We start from the raw sequence: 22274 nt of genomic DNA on the forward strand, positions 1-22274 counted from the left end.
TCAGAGGTCCAGTGTTGTTTTGTAAGTACAGTAACAGATCATGTGGTCTGTCTTTGTCTCCCTCTCTACCTCTCTTTCTATCATTTGCCATGAGGGTAGAATGTAACATTTTTCTACGATATATATTTGCCTTGTAATAATTGTATGCAGTCTCGAGGTGGCACTTTGAACTGTTGGGCCACAGTAAAAGGCCAACAGCACTTTGTGTGACACCCCTCATGGTTTACACTCACTTGATATGTATACTAGAAGTGTTGTTGAGTAGATTGGTAGTAAAAATCAAGTTTAGCCTTGGAATATTATTTGTGTATTGTCCATTATATGTAAAATTTCACGAATTGTAAAATTGCACGAATATGTACATTATAATGATCCAAAAAATGCACATACTTTCTGGTATATAATATTTCCTTAATTCATGAAAAATGTTATGAAATATTGCGATCCCATCACTTTACTATTACCTCGCGCTTTTATTTTGAAGTCGCGAAAACGAAACCGGAAGTCTTATTGTCGGAACCATGCCAGTTAATGTTGTTCAGAGAACACAGTTGCTTCGTGAGGGGAGCAGTGTCAGTTTGTGCTGTCACGTTGGGTATCTGGGTAGCTAGCTGAATAAGGGACTGGCCTTCTCTTTATGCTGGGGTCATTGCACCGGAAAGGAGTTAAACCTAATTTGTATGTTTTTGGTCCCAAGGAAGGGTAACGGCCCAGCGTTAGCCAACTATGAGTGTGATACGATACAAAGTTCGGGGGGAAGAGGGGTGAGTCAATTCATTAGTAAGGTAACTAGCTCATAATAAAGAAAAATGCAAGCCAAGTACGCCAGGCAGAGCTAACTAGCTAATGTCACCAGAAAACGCCCTTATCTGGGCGTTTTCTGTACCTTTCAGTATTCTGTACTGTGCTAGCTAGTCAGCAATGAATGTAAGACAGGTTGGTTGTATGGTTTGGTAGAACACACCACGTTTGGTAGTTGAGCGGCCCTAGCCTAGCTATGCCTGTGCTGGGCTGGAACTTTTCTTACTGTACAAGCCTTAGGTTAATTTACCTTTTTAACGTTTTTAAAATGTTACTGTAGCTAATTAGTTTTTTCTCCAAACAAAAACGGTCACTTGTCAAAAGTGAATATACAGGCTTTAGCTGGTCTACACAAGAATAGGTATATGTAGACCAGCTATATGGCTCATTTGAGAGTCAAACCATGAAACTGGTAAACAGGGAAGAATGATCTTGAGCAGTTTTGGAGATAATCTTTGCATTCTTCCATACGCAATCACTGGAGCATTAGTAATATGCTTCATACTTTATACTACATAGGCTACTCGTAATATGTTGCAAGTCTGTGAGATGTGTATGTAGTCTTGTCAGGCTCAGACTTTAGGCCAACTGCAGGCCAGTTTCATTGACAAGTGTTTATCCTACAGTACGCAGACATCAATGACCAAGGCATATCTGTAGTAATAGAGTGTGTGTGTTGGTGCTTGATCATGTTATTTGATGGATGTTAGAATTGTCCTAATTTAAACATGACATCTGCGATGTCATAGGATAGTTAATGGTGTGTTCTCACCATGTGAGTATGGCAGGCAGATCAATCTATCATTCAGATCTAACTATACATGTTTTATCGACCATCACAATACCCTTATTTATGGTAACTGCATTCTTGTTTGATCATGAATGCTGTCTGAGGTTATTTCTCAACACTTATCAAATGTCAATACAGTATAGCTTAGGCCTAGTGAGAATCACCTCTAAAGGGGAAACAAGAACATAACATTAGCTTTGCTCTGTTATCATTGTGAAATAATTTGCCTGTAATTTGCACAAATACTTTAATGACCACCCATCTGCTATTGGGAGGATGAATCATTCAGTATTTAATTATTTTTTTCTCAAGATTTTCTTACTGCTCCGTTTTCTTACTGCTAATTTGTCCTTAAATGTATTTCTTGGGCTGCAGTTGTATTGAAGACATGGGGACATCTGGGTCTGGTAGAAAACGTGCCCCTATCAAGGACCGTTTTTCAGCTGAAGATGAGGCCTTGAGTAGCATTGCCCGGGAGGTAAGTGAACTTTCCACTGCAGTCCCCTCATTTAGTTTATTCTGTGGCTCCTATTAATCTTTTGGGGTCTTAAACTTGTGTTATTACTTAATCTTTCCTGGAGCCCAGAACTGGGTGAAATACAACCAGAACCAGGTTTTAGATTTTTGTAATTAGTTGATTTACGAAAGGACACAAGCCATTTGGAATGTATCGCTCTAAATGTTGGGCTCAACTAATATTTACAAGGTTGATGAACACCAACTGAGGTGAATGCAGCAAATAGCCCTCTGAGGCATGTACTGACACATGTTCACACACAGCTCTGCTTTGTCTGAGATGGGCTTGTTATGTGGATATTCAGGTTCTGCTAGTGGAGTCTTGCAGCTCCAGCAAGTGGAGACAGCTGGTTTGGATGAAAGTAGGATTGTCTTGGAGCAATCAAGTCAAACATGGAGGGCATAGCAGAAACATGGGTCATCTGACCCACCCAGCCAAGTTCTAAATTATAATAATAAGCTTTTATTTATACACTCACTGACCACTTTATTAGGTACACCTCTTCAGCTGCTTGGTAACGCAAATATCTAATCAGCCAATCACATGGCAGCAACTCAATGCATTTAGGCATGGAGACATTGTCAAGACGACCTGCTGAAGTTCAAACCGAGCATCAGAATGGGGAAGAAAGGTGATTTAAGTGACTTTGAGCATGGCATGGTTGTTGGTGCCAGACGGGCTGGTCTGAGTATTTCAGAAACTGCTGATCTACTGGGATTTTCACACACAACCATCTCTAGGATTTACAGAGAATGGTCCAAAAAAGAGAAAATATCCAGTGAGCCGCAGTTCTCTGGGCGAAAATGCCTTGTTGATGCCAGAGGTCAGAGGAGAATGGCCAGACTGATTCGAGATGATAGAAAGGCAACAGTAACTCAAATAACCACTCGTTACAACCAAGGTATGCAGAAGACCATCTCTGAATGCAGATGGGCTACAAAAGGGGGTCCAACCCAGTACTAGTAAGGTGTACCTAATAAAGTGGCAGGTGAGTGTATAGCACCTTTCATACATAAGAATGCAGCTCAAAGTGCTGTACAATACTGCGCAAAAGAAAGAAAAAGGAACAGATTAAAAAACGAGAACAACCAAAACATCAGCAAAGTGCTGTACAATACAGCGTAAGAGCAGATTAAAGACAAAAACAACTATAACACAATTAATCAGGACAATAAAAGCAGCATCACTCAATCTAGTTGCATAGATAGTTGATCAGTACAATAAAATCAGCAGAGATAGCAGCATAGATAAAATGCTAATTGAAAGCTAAATTAAGGAGAGAGGTATTTAACTGGCGCTTAAAGATGTTTTCTGAGCTTGCTTCCCTGATTTCTTGAGGTACCGTATTCCGCAGTTTAGGGGCATAGTTAATAAATGCTGCATCACCAACTTTCTTTTGGGTTTTGATAGGAACCTTCAATGGCCAGCAGCAGAGGACCTGAGTGCTCTTGAGGGCGTATAGGTTGTCAGCGAATCAGTAAGGTAGGAAGGTCCCAGTCCATTTTGTGCTTTAAATACGAGTAGAAGGACTTTGAAGTCAATTGAATTGAAGTCAAGGCCAGTAAAAAGTGCATTACAGTAGTCAAGTCTACTTGAAATCAAAGCATGAATCAGTTTTTCAGCATCCCGCTGAGTTAAAAAACGCACCGTGGCAATGTTTCTCAGATGAAAAAAGGCTGTCATGGTCACCTTGCTAATGTGGAAATTAAAACTCAGATCTGAGTCTAAGATAACACCAAGACTTAATCAAGGGAGTTAGATTCCCAAGGCTGTTTAAAAGCATAGCCCGTTTGTCTTTGGGGCCAAGTAAGAGGATTTCAATTTTGTCCTCGTTTAGCTTTAAAAAGTTATTGTTCATCCATTTATTGACAGCTGACAGACAGTTAGTGAGGAGGCAAATAGCATTAGTATCATTTGGTTCAACAGAGATGTATAATTGAGTGTCATCCGCATAGCTATGCAAGTTTACATTGTGTGCTCTGATAATGTTGCCAAGCGGTAGCATAGACAGTGAGAATAGTAAGGGACAATGGCAACTTCCTTGTGCAACACCAAAACGTACATCATACTCATCTGATACATGATCTCCAAGACTGACATAGAATTTTCTCCCAGCTTAGGATGCAATCAGAGAGACCAACTCAGTTTTGAAGACGATTGATGAGGATCTCGTGATCAATCGGGTCGAATACTGCACTTAAATCCAAGAGAACAAGAACGGAGACCTTATTAGCATCAGTGTTTAGTCTGAGAGTGACACTGACAGTTTTAGTGAGAGCAGTCTCTGTGCTATTATGCTTTTCCAGAATCTTGTTTTCATGTAGGAAGGAGTTAATTTGATTATAAACCACCTTTTTGACTATCTTGCTAATAAAAGGGAGATTGGATATTGGTCTATAATTAGTTGGTCTCATTATCTAAATTTGATTTCTTCAGCAATGGTTTCACAACAGCTGTTTTAAAAGCATCTGGAAAAATGCCTGACTCTAGAGATGTGTTGATTGTCAAGACAGGGTTTGCAACACTGTCAACTGTCGCTTAAAGAATGCAGTGGGGACAGGGTCAAGACGAGAGGTGGACGAGTTACTCTCGGCAACATTTTGTAAAGTTCTGCTACAGAATGCTTGTGAATTTATCCATTGTCACATGCTTATTACACTTTTTTATTTTAACCAATGTCATCCCACCTCTAATGGTTATGGTTTTATCATTGAAGTTTGCAAAACTCCTCACATTTCGAAGCAGAGGCTTGTGAGAGAAAGTCAGTAGAAGGGGCAGGATTTAGCAGCGGGTTAATAGTTGAAAACAATATTCTAGCGTTGCCAGTATTGTCACTAATCATCTTAGAGAAATATGTTTTTCTTGCTGCGTGTACTGCCTTATTATAGTCAGCTATTGCTTCCTTATAAATGCCACAGTGAACCTGTAATTTGCTTTTTCTCCACTGCCTTTCCGCCAACCTGCACCTTCTCTTAAGCTCACAGAACCACGGAGGTGTTTTCTCACGTGACCTCTTTTTAACCTTTAGTGGAGCCACACTGTTTAGAGCACTAGACATGATATTGTTAAAGGCATCCACCATTTCATTAAGCAAATAGGTTTGATGAGGTTTGTGATAGCAATAGATACGAGTTCAATGAAATCCGATAAAAATAGTGATGGTTGCTTTGGTGGCCTAAATAGAGTAATGATAAGTACTGTAATTTCAGCCTTGAGTTCAAAAGCAAGATATTCAAAGGAAGAGAAATTGCCTAAATTGATCTTAGTACAAGTGAACTGGTTTCTGAGTATAAGACAGCAATTCCACCTCCTCTTTTGTCATGTCTAACTGACTGAAAGAAATTGTAATTTGGAGGGCATGTCTCAATTAAAGTTGCTACACCATCGTTGGTAAGCCAGGTCTTAGTTAAAAACATAAAATGCAGCTTTTTCTCAGATATAAAATCATTAATAAAAAAAAAACTCTTGACATTTAGCAAAGCCATATTGATTGTGTCAGATTCAGTGATTTTGTTTGATGGTAGGTGAGTGTTACCTGTCTCTATAGTGATAACATTGTTCTGATTTCTGGCCTGGACTGGCTGGATTTTAAGATCTTCAGGTCTGACTGTACACCAGACAGGATGGTGTATTATGATGAGGGTGAAAAGTCAGTGAGTTCTCCACTGGGTCCCATCTTATTCTGTGGCAAAACATGGATAGGACCTCTGGAACAGCAGGGACCCTGCCCATAATATCAGTTGTTTATCCTGAGTGGTGATGTTTGAGGGGGTCGGCGGAGGAGGTTTGGGTTCGGGGCCAGGTTTGGTTGGGCAGTGATTAGCCTTGCCTTGAGTGACTAGCTGCCGGGGGGGGTCATGGATTTAATGGCCATAGTGACATGTTTCCATATCAGCAGTTGCAGTCATGGGCAAAAATATTGGCATCCCTTCATTTCTTTCAGATAATGCACCACTTCTCCCAGAAAATTGTTGCAATTACAAATGCTTTGGTATTCACGTTTATTTATTTTGTTTGCATTAGAACAACACAAAAAAGCCGAAAAAAAGCCAAATCTGACATCATTCCACATAGAACTCCAAAATGGACTGGACAAAATTATTGGCACCTTTTCAAAATTGTAAGAAATAATTGGATTTCAAGCATGTGATGCTCCTTTAATTTGTATTTAAACTCACCTGTGGCAAGTAACAGGTGCTGGCAATATAGAAATTACACTTGCAACCAGTTAAATGGAGAAAAGTTGACTCAACCTTTGTGTTGTGTGTCTGTGTGTACCACACTGAGCATGGACAAAAGAAAGAAGAGCAAAGAATTGTCAGAGGATTTGAGAACCAAAATTGTGGAAAAGCATGGACAATCTCAAGGCTACAAATCCATCTCCAGAGATCTTAATGTTCTTGTGTCCACTGTGTGCAACGTCATCAAGACGTTCACAGCCCATGGCACTGTAGCTAACCTCCCTGGACGTGGACGGAAGAGAAAAGTAAATGAAAGATTGCAACCAAGGATTGTTCGAATGGTGGATAAAGAACCTCGATCAACTTCCTAACACATTCAAGCTGACCTGCAGACACAGGGTACAACAGTGTCAGCTCGCACTACACAACACGTCGAACCTTGAAGCAGATGGGCTACAGCAGCACAAGACCACACCGGGTGCCACTCCTGTCAGCTAAGAACAGGAAACTGAGGCTACAATTTGCACGGGCTCACCAAAATTGGACAACAGAAGATTGGAAAAACGTTGCCTGGTCTGATGAGTCTCGATTTCTGCTGTGACATTCAGATGGTAGGGTCAGAATTTGGAGTAAACAACATGAAAGCATGGATCCATCCTGCCTTGTATCAACGGTTCAGGCTGGTGGTGGTGGTGTAATGGTGCGGGGGATATTTTCTTTGCACACTTTGGTCCCCTTAGTACCAATTGAGCATCGTTTAAACGCCACAGCCTACCTGAGTATTGTTGCTGACCATGTCCATCCCTTTATGACCACAGTGTACCCATCTTCTGATGGCTACTTCCAGCAGGATAACGCGCCATGTCACAAAGCTCACATCATCTCAAACTGGTTTCTTGAACATGACAATGAGTTCACTGTACTCCAATGGCCTCCACAGTCACCAGATCTCAATCCAATAGAGCACCTTTGGGATGTGGTGGAACGGGAGATTCGCATCATGGATGTGCAGCCGACAAATCTGCAGCAACTGCGTGATGCTGTCATGTCAATATGGACCAAAATCTTTGAGGAATGTTTCCAGCACCTTGTTGAATCTATGCCACAAAGAATTAAGGCAGTTCTGAAGGCAAAAGGGGGTCCAACCCGGTACTAGCAAGGTGTACCTAATAAAGTGGCCGGTGAGTGTACTGCGAAAGCAACCCAGGAGTTTTTAAGGCCAAGAAGTGGAATATTCTGCAATGGAGTCAATCACCTGATCGAGCATGCATTTCACTTGCTGAAGACAAAACTAAAGGCAGAAAGACCCACGAACAAACATCAACTGAAGACAGCTGCAGTAAAGGCCTGGCAAAGCATCACAAAGGAGGAAACCCAGCATTTGGTGGTGTCCATGTGTTCCAGACTTCAGGCAGTCATTGCCTGCAAAGGATTCTCGACAAAGTATTGAAAATTTAATTTTTTATTTATGATTGTTAATTTGTTCAATTTCATTTGAGCCTCTGAAAATGGGGGACTGTGTATAAAAATGGTTGCAATTCCTAAACGTTTCATACGATATTTGTGTTCAACCCCTTGAATTAAAGCTGAAAGTCTGCCCTTCAATTGCATCTTGATTGTTTCATTTCAAATCCATTGTTGTGGCGTACAGAACCAATATTATGAAAATTGTGTCACTGTCCAAATATTTCCGGACCTAACTGTATATAGGACAGCAGAAGATGACTGTGACATCAGCCCACAGTTGCTGACAAATTCGCTCACCTTCCCCCACTATATTGTCATTCGCTGCGCATCACTGACTTTTGAAAAGAGAGTTCCTTCAGACTGTATAAATTACTGAACCCTCATCATCCTGATTGCCCCACTTTTCGCAGCAGAGATGTTCATCATGGTTCTGTGATCTGTCTAATGTTTGCCTACGTATGTTGCCATGTTACAATGCAGTTGTCGTAGCAAACGTAAGTCCCTCTATCTTAGCTCACTCCTTAATATACCGATAGCAACTTGCGCTCTGGTAGCCAAGATATCACACTGGTTGGGCTACTCCTAAAGCCCACACTTCCAAGCAGGGTTGCCTAAAATAATTTGAAATGCATAAATGATGTGATGTAAAACAGAATTGATAACATTTCTTTAAAATATTCAACATTTTGGCTACAGTAAAATCAATGTTTGCATGTCAATCTTCTATGAACGGAATTTGTTAAATTAAGAACTTTACTGTTCTAAGGGAGGAGGTGGCCTGGATTGTACTCAACATTTTATCACTAAAAGACTCTCTAATGGCTAGATCGATTTTCACAGTTGTATGTGTTAATGGGAAACGTTTTGAGCTTGTGGAGCTCAAGCAAGCACACACAGGAGCTGAATCAAAATGTGTCACCTACAGATCATGAATGTCACACACATCAAGAACTGTCCAAGGCTACAGCAGTGATATGACACCTATATGACAGATATTCATTTGTAGCCAACAATGATACATGATATGATGGACAGGGGTGAAAATATAATTTGTTTACAGATTAACAGTTGTCAGTTTGTTGTCAACATGGCCGCTTAATGTCTCCCGGTAAAAAAGACCCCGTACAAGGCCCCGGTTTCTAGCCGTCCTCTAAGGGATAAAAAACTCTTAGTCTGAAGGTCACCTACCTAACAGGATGCTAAAAGTGATATTTTAAGCTAGTGTCGATTAGATTCACTCCGCTGTTAACTGTCTCCGTTTTATAGTCTCCCCTGCTTCCTCTTTCCACTATGCAAACATAAATAACCCACTAAAGACTTGCATAACATAAAAAGCCCCTACAGTTAACGACAGCTCTAATCTTAACAAGTGCAAGTTGTTGTGGTTGCGGATAAGTTATTTATCGGTAAGTATACTTTTACCCAAAGGAGATAATAGATAATCTACCAGATGGTAGATATCTCTGGGGCTAGAATAACCATTTAGATTCTATAATGCGCTATAAGTCTAATATATTAAGTAGCAAGGGTATATATTCTTAGGTGACGAAAAAATAATTACCTTTAGAAAAACTGTTGCTTTAATTGTAGGTTAGGTCTTTATTTAGGCTTAAAGCGTTACAGCATAGCAAAATGTCAAAAATGGATTACAGACAGAATATCAATTGTAAAAAGTAGAAAAGAATAAAATCCTACCACTTTCCCTACTCTGTCTGATCTTACTTGAATATGGATTTGGAGAGGACCCAGTAGCGTCCCGTCGAATGGAACCAGCTCCTCTATCAGCCACAGCAATGTTAAGGGGCTGGCAAACGTGCCCTCGGTCGAGAGACACGGCTCTCGCTTCCCCTTCCAAGTGAAGCAAGGATTTCTTCCCCGAGCATAAAAATGAAAAAAGTGTAAAAAAGGTCTTAGTCACAACCACAGCCTCAAACAACTAAGGGCAATGCCTAGTGCTGAGAGAGGAACAGTGGCTGAGATTTCAGAGTATGGTCGGGGGTGCTCCGTCCTTAACAGCAACCAGGCTGCGAGACCTTGCGTCAGGAATTGATCAGAGTGAGCTCCGGCACTGGACAACCTCGCGGGCTGGACTGTAAGAGTTCCAGTACTAACCCGGTCTCAGGTATCAACACGCTCCCTCCTGGTGCTGGTCTTCAGGTTGTAACGCTCCTCAGCGGGGACTGACCGATATAGCACTCCGGAGAGCTCCTTATATACTCTATTCTGACCCAACTCCTCCTATGGTCTCCTCTGGACGTATCAGCATCCAATGAGGTCATGGTGGTTTCCAGTTTAGCACTGGGATTCTAGGTACTTTCCATGCGGGGTTCTCCCTTGGACTGGTCTGAGTTCGACTGAGGACACCGTGCTATGAGTAAGTTCACTTGAGGACTCTCTGCAGAACTCTTCTGCAGAATTTCTCTGCAGGCCCCACAGGAAACTGGTTGCTAAACTACGTGGCTCAGCTAAGTGGCTATGCTAAGTCCCTTTTAAGGAAGTGCCCTGTCCCTCAACTCAGTGTTAAAACAACAGAATAAAACAGTAAAACAGTAAAATAATCAAACAAGTCAATAAATCAAAAACAGTAAATCAATCTATACTTCACATTGTTACTCTTAATCATTCTTATCATTCATTACTTGATTAAAGATACAGTAGTACTTCTTTTTGTGGATGTGCTTCGCCTACTTCACTCTGTAGGCCTTACACAATATTTCCTTTTATGCCGTTATAAAACTCTATCATCAAAAACAAACTTCAGTAACTTAGTAACATACATCAGTAATCATCCCTGAGTAAGATTACACAATCAATCATTGGTATTCTTGTATACTTAGTACTTTCATTGGTTACATGTCGTCATTAGAATGAGGCCTATGTAGATATGCTGACGTGGGGTCATACACTCACACACTGGTTCCTCTGAAATGGTTATGTGGTTACATATATTTGAATCAACTTATCATTCAGGGATCTAAGGGTGTCGAGTTGATGATCAGTGTTGGCATCTCCAGCTGTGGTAGGGACATCTCGTCGATGAGGTCAAGGAAGTCGACCCCGTCGGGCATCTCCACAGCCATTGGCAGACTGCTCAGTAGCATTGCTCCTGTTTCTGGAGTAAGGGTCGGCATTCGAACATCCTGTTGCACAGGTCAGGTGCAGGGTATAGGTCGAAGATAGAATTTGACTGAGGAACATCCGCAGCCGCGGTGTGCCTCATCAGGTTTGGTAGGATTAGGTCAGCTGTAGCCACAGCTCGGGACTTTGGCTCTGGTATGGTTACCTCGGTTTGTGCGGGGGGCGCTTTGTCTAGTATCACCCAGCCGGACGGCAGATTTGGTAGCCCACAGCTGGCGAGACAGTCACATTCCTGGTGTGGAGTGATGTCGGTTGAGGCCTCCTTTGGTGGCTCTAGTGAGTCACAACAGATGACACATTCATCCTCCAGGTATGATGTCTCCTTTGGTGGTGGTGGTGGTGAGGTCATCCTCTTGGTGTGCGCCCCTCGGCCTCCTTTGGGTCTCTCTGAAACACTGATTCTCACCTTCTTCTCGATAACGGTGAGCTCTCCATCACCCTCAGAGGTTTGAGTTGCCCGAGTAGCCACACTGCTACGCCTCTTGAGTATAGGTTTCGGTCGATAGTAGGCAGTCTCAGACTCGGGCTCTGATTCCAAGATTAGGCCTCCCGGTGGGGTCATCTCCCTGGGTGGTGTTGTGGTTTTGCTGTACCGTTGAGGGGGCCTTATCTTACGCCTTTTGGCAGTCCGAGCGTTGCTCGTAGCCTTTGGCGCCATCTCCTGGGCTTTAGATGTCCTTTCCTTTATTATTCTGATCCCGCTGGGCCTGGGCTGGTAACCTTTGGTATGGTGCTTAGGTCGGGGAAAGGCCGTATCGGCGACAAATTTCACTGATCACAGTAGATTAGAAGGGCTGATGTGCTATACTCTCCCTCTCTGTTCCTCTTTTTAGCCCCACCTGCCTGCTCCCATTATCCCTTGACGCTCTTCTCAGATTTATTCTCGTCATTGCTCAACTTTTTTTGATTGATTCATGAAAGCTCTCATTTCAATCATGTTAAATACGTTTAACGTGAACTTGCAGAGCAGAAAATTAATGACACGAACTGCACTCTTTGCGTTGTGAGCACGCAGTGTCCATATAGCCTACTGCTAAAATGTGCGGAATCAACTGAGAAACATATCTATGTCTATACAAGTTAATTAATATGCAATTTCGGGGACACACTGCCACATATATTCCACGCCTGACATCATTTTATGAAGTGTCCATGTAGACATGATTTGTTCTAAATTAAGGTTTATCCAAGGACATCATTTTGAATTTCTCAGACCAGACAATTTTTCCTTTTTCAAATTGACTCATAAGAGAGAATATAGTATTCACATTCTGTCAAAAGGTGATGACGTCACATGAATTTAATCATCAAAAATAATACTTGAAAATTATAAGTCCCGCCCCTTTGGGGTGATGGGGTTTGTGTTGATGATTGTGCAATGAGATGTAGGGGCGAGGTCTCTTATAACTCCCGCCCGTTTGGGGTGATGGGGTTTGTGTTGATGGTTGTGCAATGAGATGTAGGTGAGAGGTCAAGGTGTTCTGCTCTTTGTGAAATTAGAAATTAACCAGGGGCCCTGAGAGCTGGTCACAACGGATCAAAGACTTGATCAGCGGCATCAGAACTGAAATGGCTGAACCCCAAGCAAGGGGCTAGTGATGACTATGTGTGGTGATGCCTTCATGCTGCATACAGGCCTCTAAGTCAAAATTGCATATGAGGCTTAAAATAAAAGTTCAATACAGAGGGTTAAAATGTGCAATTAAAAAAAAAGGCCATTAAAAAATGGTTAGGCTGCTACTCTAGGGGTAGTAATGTGTTCAATAATGAAGGGTTAGGGTTAATAAAAAGGGGGATTAAAAAATGGTTCAATTTTTTAAAATGACAGGTCGCGGGCGTGTCACTGATAAGATCACGTGTTTCCCGGGCAAAAGGTGTATATATATATGAGCCTGTGTAAGATCTGTAGTAGTTGTGGCTATATGACAGTGTCTAAAATGGTGTCTACAAGTATGATGTGGGAAATGGAAGACGGTCGTGTAGTGCGTGTAGAGTTTGCATCAGGAGGTGCATTCCCCTATGTGGACATATACACTTTCGAAAAAGAATCTGAGAATATTTTGAGAATATATTCATCAGAATTCGAAAGATTGAAGGGTCACATCATGGAATTCATCTGCTACATGCATTCTGTACACGACAAGCAAAATGCGACCTTGGAGGGTATGAAACCCTCTATCCAGATGAACGTGGATCCCAGAGTACCGAGCCGTTCCCTGCAGGAAGCTTTTCTTGTTGACTGTTCAAGATCTCACATATGGCTGTTGGTGCGATTCCAGACAGAGGCAGAGTCTTCTGAAAGACCAAAGACGGTGATGGAGAAAGAGCGCTACTGGCCTATTAAACTGGCATTCAAAGTGGTAGACTTCTCAAGGTTGACAAATCTCTTGAAAACTATCACCGAGTTTTTCAATCAGGAAAGTCAGAGACTGAGACTCATCCAGCTGTCAAAACGTCTGAACACGTGCTCGGGTAAACGGATCTCAGGCCCGTCCAGGCGTTTAACCCCTAGATCTCTGTCTGACTCTGAGCCCTCCAGACGTAATTTTTTTCCAATCTTTTCAATGCTTGAAACAGACGGTGTTGAATCATAGTAAATCATGCTAGACACCTCTACTACCAATGGCGACTAGACACGTCTACTAGACACGCCTACTAGACACGCCTACTAGACACGCCTACTAGACACACCCCCCTTCAATCTATATAAGAAGTTTGGAAAAACGAGTTTGTGCGACATTACTTATTACTTCAACATGGCTGATTTTTTCACAGTCAACGATTTGCCTTCATCAAGTGATGACGAAGGCTACTCTGCCGCTGCGGAATGTAAACCCCTAGAATCTCAAGATGAAGAGTCTAAGCTTCTCAGCTATCTTCCGAGCCTTTCTCAGGAATCTGGCGGCTACGATGATTTGTATAAACCGATTCTTGAAGACTTCCGGAATGCCCAGACGGACGACCTCACAAGGTGGAAAAGCCCTAGAGCATCAGAGCGATTCCGAGGAGCCTATTAGCCCTGTCACCTACTCACCCGTCTCGCCCGGCAGCGACGTGTCAAATACTCTGTTCGAGCCTCTTGAATTCCCCGTCAGAAGATATAGGCCGTATACCGGCAAGCCAACATCTGACAAAGCACCCGGTCTGCACACCCCTGGGGGCCCGGCTTCAGATTTTGATGCCCCCGCGGCTGAAGATCGTTCTGTCCTCAACGTCTATCCAACACCTCCGACTTCGCCACGCCTGCAAGTAGAGGGATCCGCTGGGGTTCAGAACGAACCCGGTGCGGAAGCTAGCATCACTGCTCAGGGGACCCCTCAGAACCCTCCCTTGAATGATCCGATGGTTGTAGAGGTTAAAGAAATTCTAGAGAACCGGCTTCAATCTCAGCGTCGGGGTGGTGATGTTTTTCTGGACACAGTGAAGGCCGGCGTTGCCATTGTGTTAACATTGGTGATAGATGATCAGATAAAAAACGAATGTTATGGGTGTAAAACCGGTCATCCAAGCCAACGTCAGCATGCTTGTCTGTACCCTCTAGAGAGTGATTACTTTTACAGCAACTTTGAGGCGCTGATGACCGCCCTGTGGACGTGGAAATTTCTCCCGACTCTTATGGTTGCTCTGGAGACGGTTGGATTAGGGGGGACAGCAACCGGCCGTGTTCAAGGAGCAGCCGAGGCCTTTCTATACGGTCTGAAGTATGAAGAAAACATCCAGGGGAAACTTAAAGAAATCGTTGATGCGTATGTGGGGGTTAACAAGGCCCGGGATCATATGATAGATGAACTCGTATCCTACTGGAAGAGTGTTGAAATAGTTCACACCCTCTTTTGAACTAGTCTAAACTGATCAAAAATGGGGAATGCTTTCAGACTATTCTTTAACTTTTTAAATTCCACTTCAGGTCATCCTGGGGTCAGCTCTCTTGTAAAACGGGCTATTGCTAATCGTGTTAATGATGAATCTTTATTTCAAACATGTAGCGATGTTGACATTGAACAAGTTGTCCGTTTTGAGAGGTCATTGGAAATTGTGAGAGATTGTGTGTCTTTTAACTGTTGGAAGGAATTGGTGTATATTGGTTCAAATGCATCTGATGCGGAGAAATTTGAAAAAACATTAGATGGAATTATTAGAGAAGTGTCTAGGCATAGCTTCAAATTTAGTCATCTCATGGTGTTGTATACCTATATAATTGATGTAGCAGCATATCGCTTTAAGAATGGTCTACCATTTGATGTTGATAGGGCTCTAAATGCCTTACACACTTCTGTGGGGTTGTATTAAAAACATGTATTAATCATTCAAATGTAATGACATGTAGTCAATAAATAATTATGCAAAATCGTCATTGTACTCAGATCTTGCATGCTTACTAGTCGTCATGACCTCAAAAAAGTCTGAGCGTGTAATGAAGAGAATATATTATGACCCTGCACACCCGGGATCATTTGGAGGGGTAGAAAAACTTCAAAAAGCCGTCGAAGAGCAGACGGCTGAAAAAGTTAGCCCTGATCAAGTACGAGAGTGGCTGTCTGGTCAGGAGGCGTATACCTTACACAAAACGGCTAGAAAAACCTATGCTAGAAATCGTGTTTTTGCGCCACGTCCTATGTATCAATTTCAAGCGGATCTTTGCGATATGAGTGCACTGTCTAAAGACAATGATAACTTTAAATTTCTGCTTACAGTAATAGATGTATTTTCAAAAAAAGCTTATGCACGCTCTTTAAAAAACAAGACGGCCGTCGTAGTTGCAGCGGCCTTTGCTGCAGTCTTAGAGGAGAGCGGTATACCTGTTAAAATTCAAACGGATGCAGGAAAAGAATTTTTTAACCGTATCTTTGAAAAACTAATGAAGAAACATAATATTCAACACTTTGCAACGGGTAGTGATTTGAAGGCGTCAGTCGTGGAACGTTTTAACCGTACGCTGAAGACGAAGATGTGGAGGTTTTTCACTGCTAAGAACACCCGCAGATATATTGATGTGATTCCGGATTTGCTTGATAGCTATAATAATAGTTATCATAGCAGTATCAAAATGAAACCTGTTGAGGTAACACCCTCCAATAGCATGCAAGTCTTTGAGAATTTATACGGGACTTTACCTCTGAACAGTAAGCCCCCAGTGTTTAAATTCAAAGAGGGTGACATTGTGCGGATTTCCAAATACAGGGGGATATTCGATAAAATGTACGAACAATCATTCACTGATGAATACTTTATAGTTAACGAATGTATACCTAGACTCCCGACCGTTTATAAATTAAGGGATATAAAAGGTGAAATTCTTACTGGCACATTCTATGAGGCAGAACTGCAGAAAGTGAGAATCACCCCTGACACGGTCTTTCGGGTAGAAAGGATTTTAGACAAGAAAATTCAAAATGGACGGAAGATGGTTTTAATCCACTGGCAAGGTTGGCCTAGTCAGTTTGACTCATGGCTGCCTGCTAAAGAGGTCATAGAGCTTGGGAAGAAGAAAAACAAGAAGAAGCCAAACTAGAAGAAGCAAGGATGGAGGAGCGAGAATCTTTCTATGTGACGCTCCCTTCAAATGCATGTCACAACGTTTACCCTAGCAATAACAGTTCAAATTATACGATAACGCTGTCTCAGCCTATAGAGTTACATGGACCATATGAGGTGGCGTTAGCAGAGATAATGTACTGTCATACATGGAATAATATTATAAGTTTAGAAGATACCTATGACCTGAAAGACCATTCGAGACCGCGGGACCCTCCAATCTACCAGAAAATCCCTACAGGCTATTATGACAGTGTCGATGCGATAGTGAAGGAGATAAATGTCATATTTAAGAAACAAAAAACAGATCTACTTTTATATTACAGTTCTATACATAAAAGAATTTCTGTATTAGGACCTGATAAATATTCTCTCAGGTTCAAGGCTCCACTAGCCTACATGCTAGGATTTGAGCCTGACGAATGGACACGAACGGGTGGAAATCCCAGGAGTAAATATCCCAGCGATATTAATGCAGGGCAGTATAATTTTTTCGTCTATACGAATATCGTGGAAGCACAGCATGTCGGAGACTATGTTGTTCCCCTTCTAAGAATCGTTAAAAAAGAAGGATCTTACGGGGATGTAATCACTCTCTCCTATAGCAAGCTACACTACGTTCCTGTTAATAAACAGCGCATACAGGATATACAGATTGAGCTAAAAACGGATTTAAACAAGCCGATTCGATTCACATACGGGAAGACAATTTGCAAGCTGCACTTTAAACCAAAGTCTCTCATCTGAATCTATAGAACAAAGCAAAAACAGCCGCAAAAAAATAAATAAATAATAAAGAATGGATTCACAAAGATTTGTGAACTATTACGTAAACCAAACAGGTCGTGGCAGTCTAAGTGGGTTTGTAGGTGCTCCTGTGCAATATGGCCGAGGGTTAGGGTCTATCTTAAGTAGGGCGTTCAGATTTGTCCTACCGTTTCTTAAGCGAGGGGCAAATATTGTTAAACCACATTTGAAATCAGCAGCGAAGGGGATAGCATCAGACGTTGTGGGGGCCGTAACCAGTCATATCGCCAATCGAGCCAGCCGGTCTCAGGAAGGATCAGGAATAGGACGCCTTGCCAGAGGAAGAAGAAAAAAAAGATCTGTGGCATTGTTAGAGCATCGCACCTCTAAGAAACGCATATCAAAAAAACCCAGAAAGACTAAGTGACGGACATATATTCTAAAAATAAGAAGAAGAAGAAGAAGAATGTCTCTTGTACATCATCTCTCAGCTGAGTGCACCAAATCGGAACTTGACCTTTTTGCACCGCCCATGACCCAATTGTCTATAGAACAAAGCAGTTATGTGGAGATCCATCCTCTAAACTCTATTGTGGATCAAGAGGTTCTGGATTTTCAGATATCCGGAAGTGGAAGTGCCTATCTAGATCTAAACTCAACATTGCTCTATCTACGACTCAAGATTACCAAGGCAGATGGAACAGATCTTGCAGGCGCTGATAATTGTGGAATAATACAATACCCATTAAATACTATATTCTCACAGGTAGATGTTAGTCTGAATGATGTTCTCATTAGCTCATCGTCCGCAACACATCCTTACAGATCTATTATTGAAACTCTGCTCAACTTTTCAAAAGAAACCTTGGAGAGCCAGTTTTCAGCAGGGCTTTGGTACAAAGATGAAGGTGTTGATTTGGATTCTGTATCTATTGCGGCTGATGGTCCTAACACAGGGCTTGTTAAGCGCGCGAGCTTCTGTCGAGGTTCACGCGCATTCGAACTAATGGGACCTCTACACAGTGACATATTCTTCTCCGAAAGACTCTTGTTAAACAATGTGGATGTCCGTTTGAAACTGGTGAAAGCCAAAAGTGCTTTTACACTGGTGTCAGCTGCTGACCAGGAGTATGCATTAAAAATCCTATCTGCAAGTATTTTTGCGAAAAAAGTACAGGTTTCACCCGATGTCATGTTAGGACATTCGGCTGCTCTGATGAAATCCAATGCGTTATACCCTATAAGCCGGGTAGTCGTTAAGAATTATACAATCCCTAGAGGCTCACGGGTGTGCGCGCAAGACAATTTATATTTAGGGAGGCTCCCTAAATATATAGTAGCGGGATTAGTTGATCATCGAGCTTTCGTTGGAACAAGGGAAAAGAACCCGTTCAGATTCCAGCACTTGGATCTTGAATATCTCAGTCTCAGTGTAAATTCACGCTTTATCCCCGCAAAACCCTACCAACCCCACTTTGATACACATCAGAGTGTTCGAGAATTTTACAACTTATATGTGGGTACAAACCGACATATCAGAGACTCTCCGCTCTGCATTAACCGTGACAACTTTGAAAACGCTTACTCATTGTTCCTGTTCAATTTGTCGAGGGATGATGAATTAGACAGCGAGGCTCTCTCACCCTCGATGCATGGTACCTGTCGTCTGGATTTAAGATTCAGAGTAGCCCTGCCTCAGACAATGACTCTGATAGTGTATGCCTGCTATGACAGTGTCATAGAGATAAACTCAAAGCGACAAGTCCTGATCGACTATTAAAAAAAAGTGGAAACCTTCAAACCTGAAAAAGGATGGATAACCATCAGCTGGAGTCTATATTAAAGCCAATTTTAGGTGATGCTTTTGCAGGTGTTTGGCCTAGTGATTTACTACCCTCCAAGATAGATAGACGACCGAGCTATCTAGTCGTTAAAACGCACGATCAGAACAGAGAGGGCGAACATTGGGTGGGTATGATTATTGAAGCTGAACCTGACAAGGCAACATTTTTTGATTCATATGCAAATCCTCCAGATCACAGATTCTACCCTGAAGCGTTTATGCGTTTTCTATCAAGGAATGCTCATGAAATACTCTATAACAAACAGAAGGTTCAAGATGATTATTCAACCACTTGTGGAGCCCATGTAGTATTCTACCTCTGTCATCGATTTAAAGGACTCTCCTTTCAAGAAACAATGCGATTGTATTCTGATCATTTAAAAAAGAATGATGTTATGGTCAGCAAGTTTGTCAAGAAATATGCTAAATGTATTTCACGGGTGAAGACTGTTAAAATGTATAATCAGAATGCCTGCTCTTTAAAACTGTTTAAAGAGTGTTATAATTGTCATGAATGAATACTCTTTCGGTCATATATTAATTTCAATAAATCATTTTATTGATTAAAACATCATACAGTCTGCTTGAATTCATTTTTTTCGATTAAAATCTAGCCATCTAGGAGGGATGGGTGTAGAGAGCTGCCATTCGGTGGGCGTTGACCATTCAGAGTCTGCTGATGTAGCCATCTGTAATATATCCTTAGGTGTTTTAGAAGGGGTCCTGGCGTAAGACATGTCTAATAATAATGATGTTGACAATGGAGATTTTTTTTTCTTTTCTCCACGGTTTCTCTTGCTGTGCCGTATCTGAGGAATTGATTCTGGTTTTGGAGGGTTTAAGTCGTAATTGCTGGCGAGCGTGTGTGTTCGTAACCGTTGTGATTGGAATATTTAATTCAGAAATTGTATTTAAAAATACATCCCATCCGCGTGGTAGAGTTCCGGAATGGAACCGACGGTTTGACAGCGTCTTCATCAAATCGAAAATATGAGATCCTTTAATAGGGGTATCCTGGACAATTATCTCGCCTGAACGATTCCATCTTAGAAGGTTTGATTGACGAAGCTTCTGCAGAATGTAGGCGGCATTTTTTCGATTGCGAGAACCTATATTCTCCAAAATCTCACCCTCCAGGTTGTCAGAAGCTTCTTCCTCCTCTCCCACTCTTATATAGCCTTCATCAGCTTCACCTGATTTCTCAGAGGGCTTGTCAGGTAGTTTAAAAACGATTTCGCGATCTAGAGTCTCCCCCTTGCGATGTAAGGTTAGATATTTATCGAGTAAATCATTGAACTGCTTGGCTTTAGTATGCGAGTCAACACTTGTCTGTTTCAGAACTCGTTCCATATTGTTTTGCAGGACATGTTGGGCTCGCTCACCAATGCTCTGTGAACTCTTTTGGGTTAAATTATCCAGCTGTTGTGGAGAAATCATGTACATTTTATTAAACGCAGCCATAACCAGAGTGTCTATGGCTATCTCTGACGAGAGAACAGACTAGTTATAAACGGAATTGCAGTGGCTAATAATGGTAGCAGGAAGCCCCCAGATTGCGTCAGCACTTTCCGCTTGTGTTTAAATCCGGTTTTACGCTGGGCAAAAAGCTTGCTAAATTTTTTCTGTTTTTTTAATTTAGTGAACTGGTCAGGTGTGAGAGGGATGTTTCCCTTCAATATGTTTAATGCAATCTCACACAGTGCGAGTATGAGATCTTCCGAGCCCCTACATAGAAAGCTTCTTCTCTCCTTGGGTTTTAGAGCGAGCAAAGCTTTTAAAATGGGAAGGTTTCTTTTTATCCGTTGAGACATTATTTAAAAAGTCTCTTGTCACTTTCTAGGTTGATAGACCGTCGGCCACTCTCCTGGAAGTATCCCACTTCTTAGTCTTAAGGCTTCTGGGCAATTAGGACGTAGGTCAACGATTAAATATGTATACGGTTCCCTTGTAGCATCTTCATAACTTTCTAAAAAGAATTTTTTCAGGCCGGGATACATTTGTTGAGCTAAAACCCTGATCTGCATTTTATCACGCGGTGATTTAAACAGCACCATGTAATTAGTGTTTAAACTAATCGTGCGCGAATGTTTCCCTTGATTAAACAAATTCTGAAGCAGATAAAATACGCTCCATTTTTTATGATGTCGATATTCTGTGAACGCTTTCATTAATTCATCATGATTGCCTCCCACATCCATGGAATCATCTACTACTAAAAGATTGTGCTGGTTCCGAGGGAAAAGATTTTCATCATTAAAGTTTGCGGGAATACCTTCTATGAATTCGATATTGACATTTTGACTGAGTTCGTCATACAATGGCTGGTATGAAGAGTATGCCCAGATTATACGAGCCGGAACTTTTGAAAATGTACTCTCCATGTTTTCAAGTAATTGTTTTACAAAAAAAGTTTTACCTGAGCCACTAGGCCCCACTATTAGCATGCTACATGGCATTTGGAATGCCAGGTCGGCTGTCACCTCCATTCTCAAGGCTGAGTTATAGCAGACTAACAGCATGGTTAACTGTGAACCCTGATTTTATCCAGCCTGGAATATGTAAAAATGATGAGGCGGGGTGACGTATGAAAAAGAATTTAATGAGATATACATTTTTCAATTTAAATAAAACACCATTAGGATACATCGTAGAATACATTGTAGAATACATTTTTCAAATACAATAAAACACCATTAGGATACATTGTAGAATACATTTTTCAAATACAATAAAACACCATTAGGATACAATGTAGAATACATTGTAGAATACATTGTAGAATACATTTTTCAAATACAATAAAACACCCTTAGGATACATTGTAGAATACATTTTTTCAAATAATGTTCCTACACAACTATAGAAAACACCCGGTAATATTGTGAACACAGTCTATTGTGAACCTAGGTAATAACAGGTGATAACAGGTAATAACAACTCAGTAACCAAACGGCAGTGTTCTACCTGAGGGGAGAAGGCGTCTCTTATCAAAAACAACTGAAAAGTTGATCACTTGTTGTTTATTAGTGAGCGAAAAAGCTTTGATATCACGTTTAATTCTATTGTAATGGGCAGGGATCTCGCGTCGCGTGTTAGGATCTATAATATAGGCTTCTACCAGATCAGTCAAATTATTAAAGTTAAGTTTTTTACAATTTTCATAATTCTGGATAAAACCTTTGACTTTCAAACACACCTTTCCTTGCTGGGTGAGAAAGCCGTAGGATTTTGGCCCCGCTGCTGTCCACGCACAAA

The 22274-nt window shown here is 41.5% G+C and overlaps 1 protein-coding gene across 4 annotated transcripts in view; it reads left to right on the top strand.

The window, feature by feature from the left end:
- The first annotated feature begins 570 nt into the window (after positions 1 to 570).
- The window catches only part of LOC310823792 (leucine-rich repeat flightless-interacting protein 2-like), a 58917-nt gene continuing 37213 nt past the window's right edge, over positions 571 to 22274 (top strand). For 2 of the 4 annotated variants that reach the window (XM_083696645.1, XM_083696647.1), the window contains exons 1-2: positions 571 to 764; positions 1967 to 2069. In XM_083696645.1, coding sequence (XP_083552771.1) covers positions 727 to 764; positions 1967 to 2069 — 141 coding nt within the window. In that variant the 5' untranslated portion in view covers positions 571 to 726. Of the gene's footprint in view, positions 786 to 1966; positions 2070 to 3518; positions 3591 to 22274 lie in introns of all 4 variants that reach the window. The other 2 variants (XM_083696648.1, XM_083696646.1) reach the window with 2 other exon arrangements.

Source organism: Argentina silus, assembly GCF_951799395.1.
Source record: "Argentina silus genome assembly, chromosome: Y".
Lineage (NCBI taxonomy): Eukaryota > Metazoa > Chordata > Actinopteri > Argentiniformes > Argentinidae > Argentina > Argentina silus.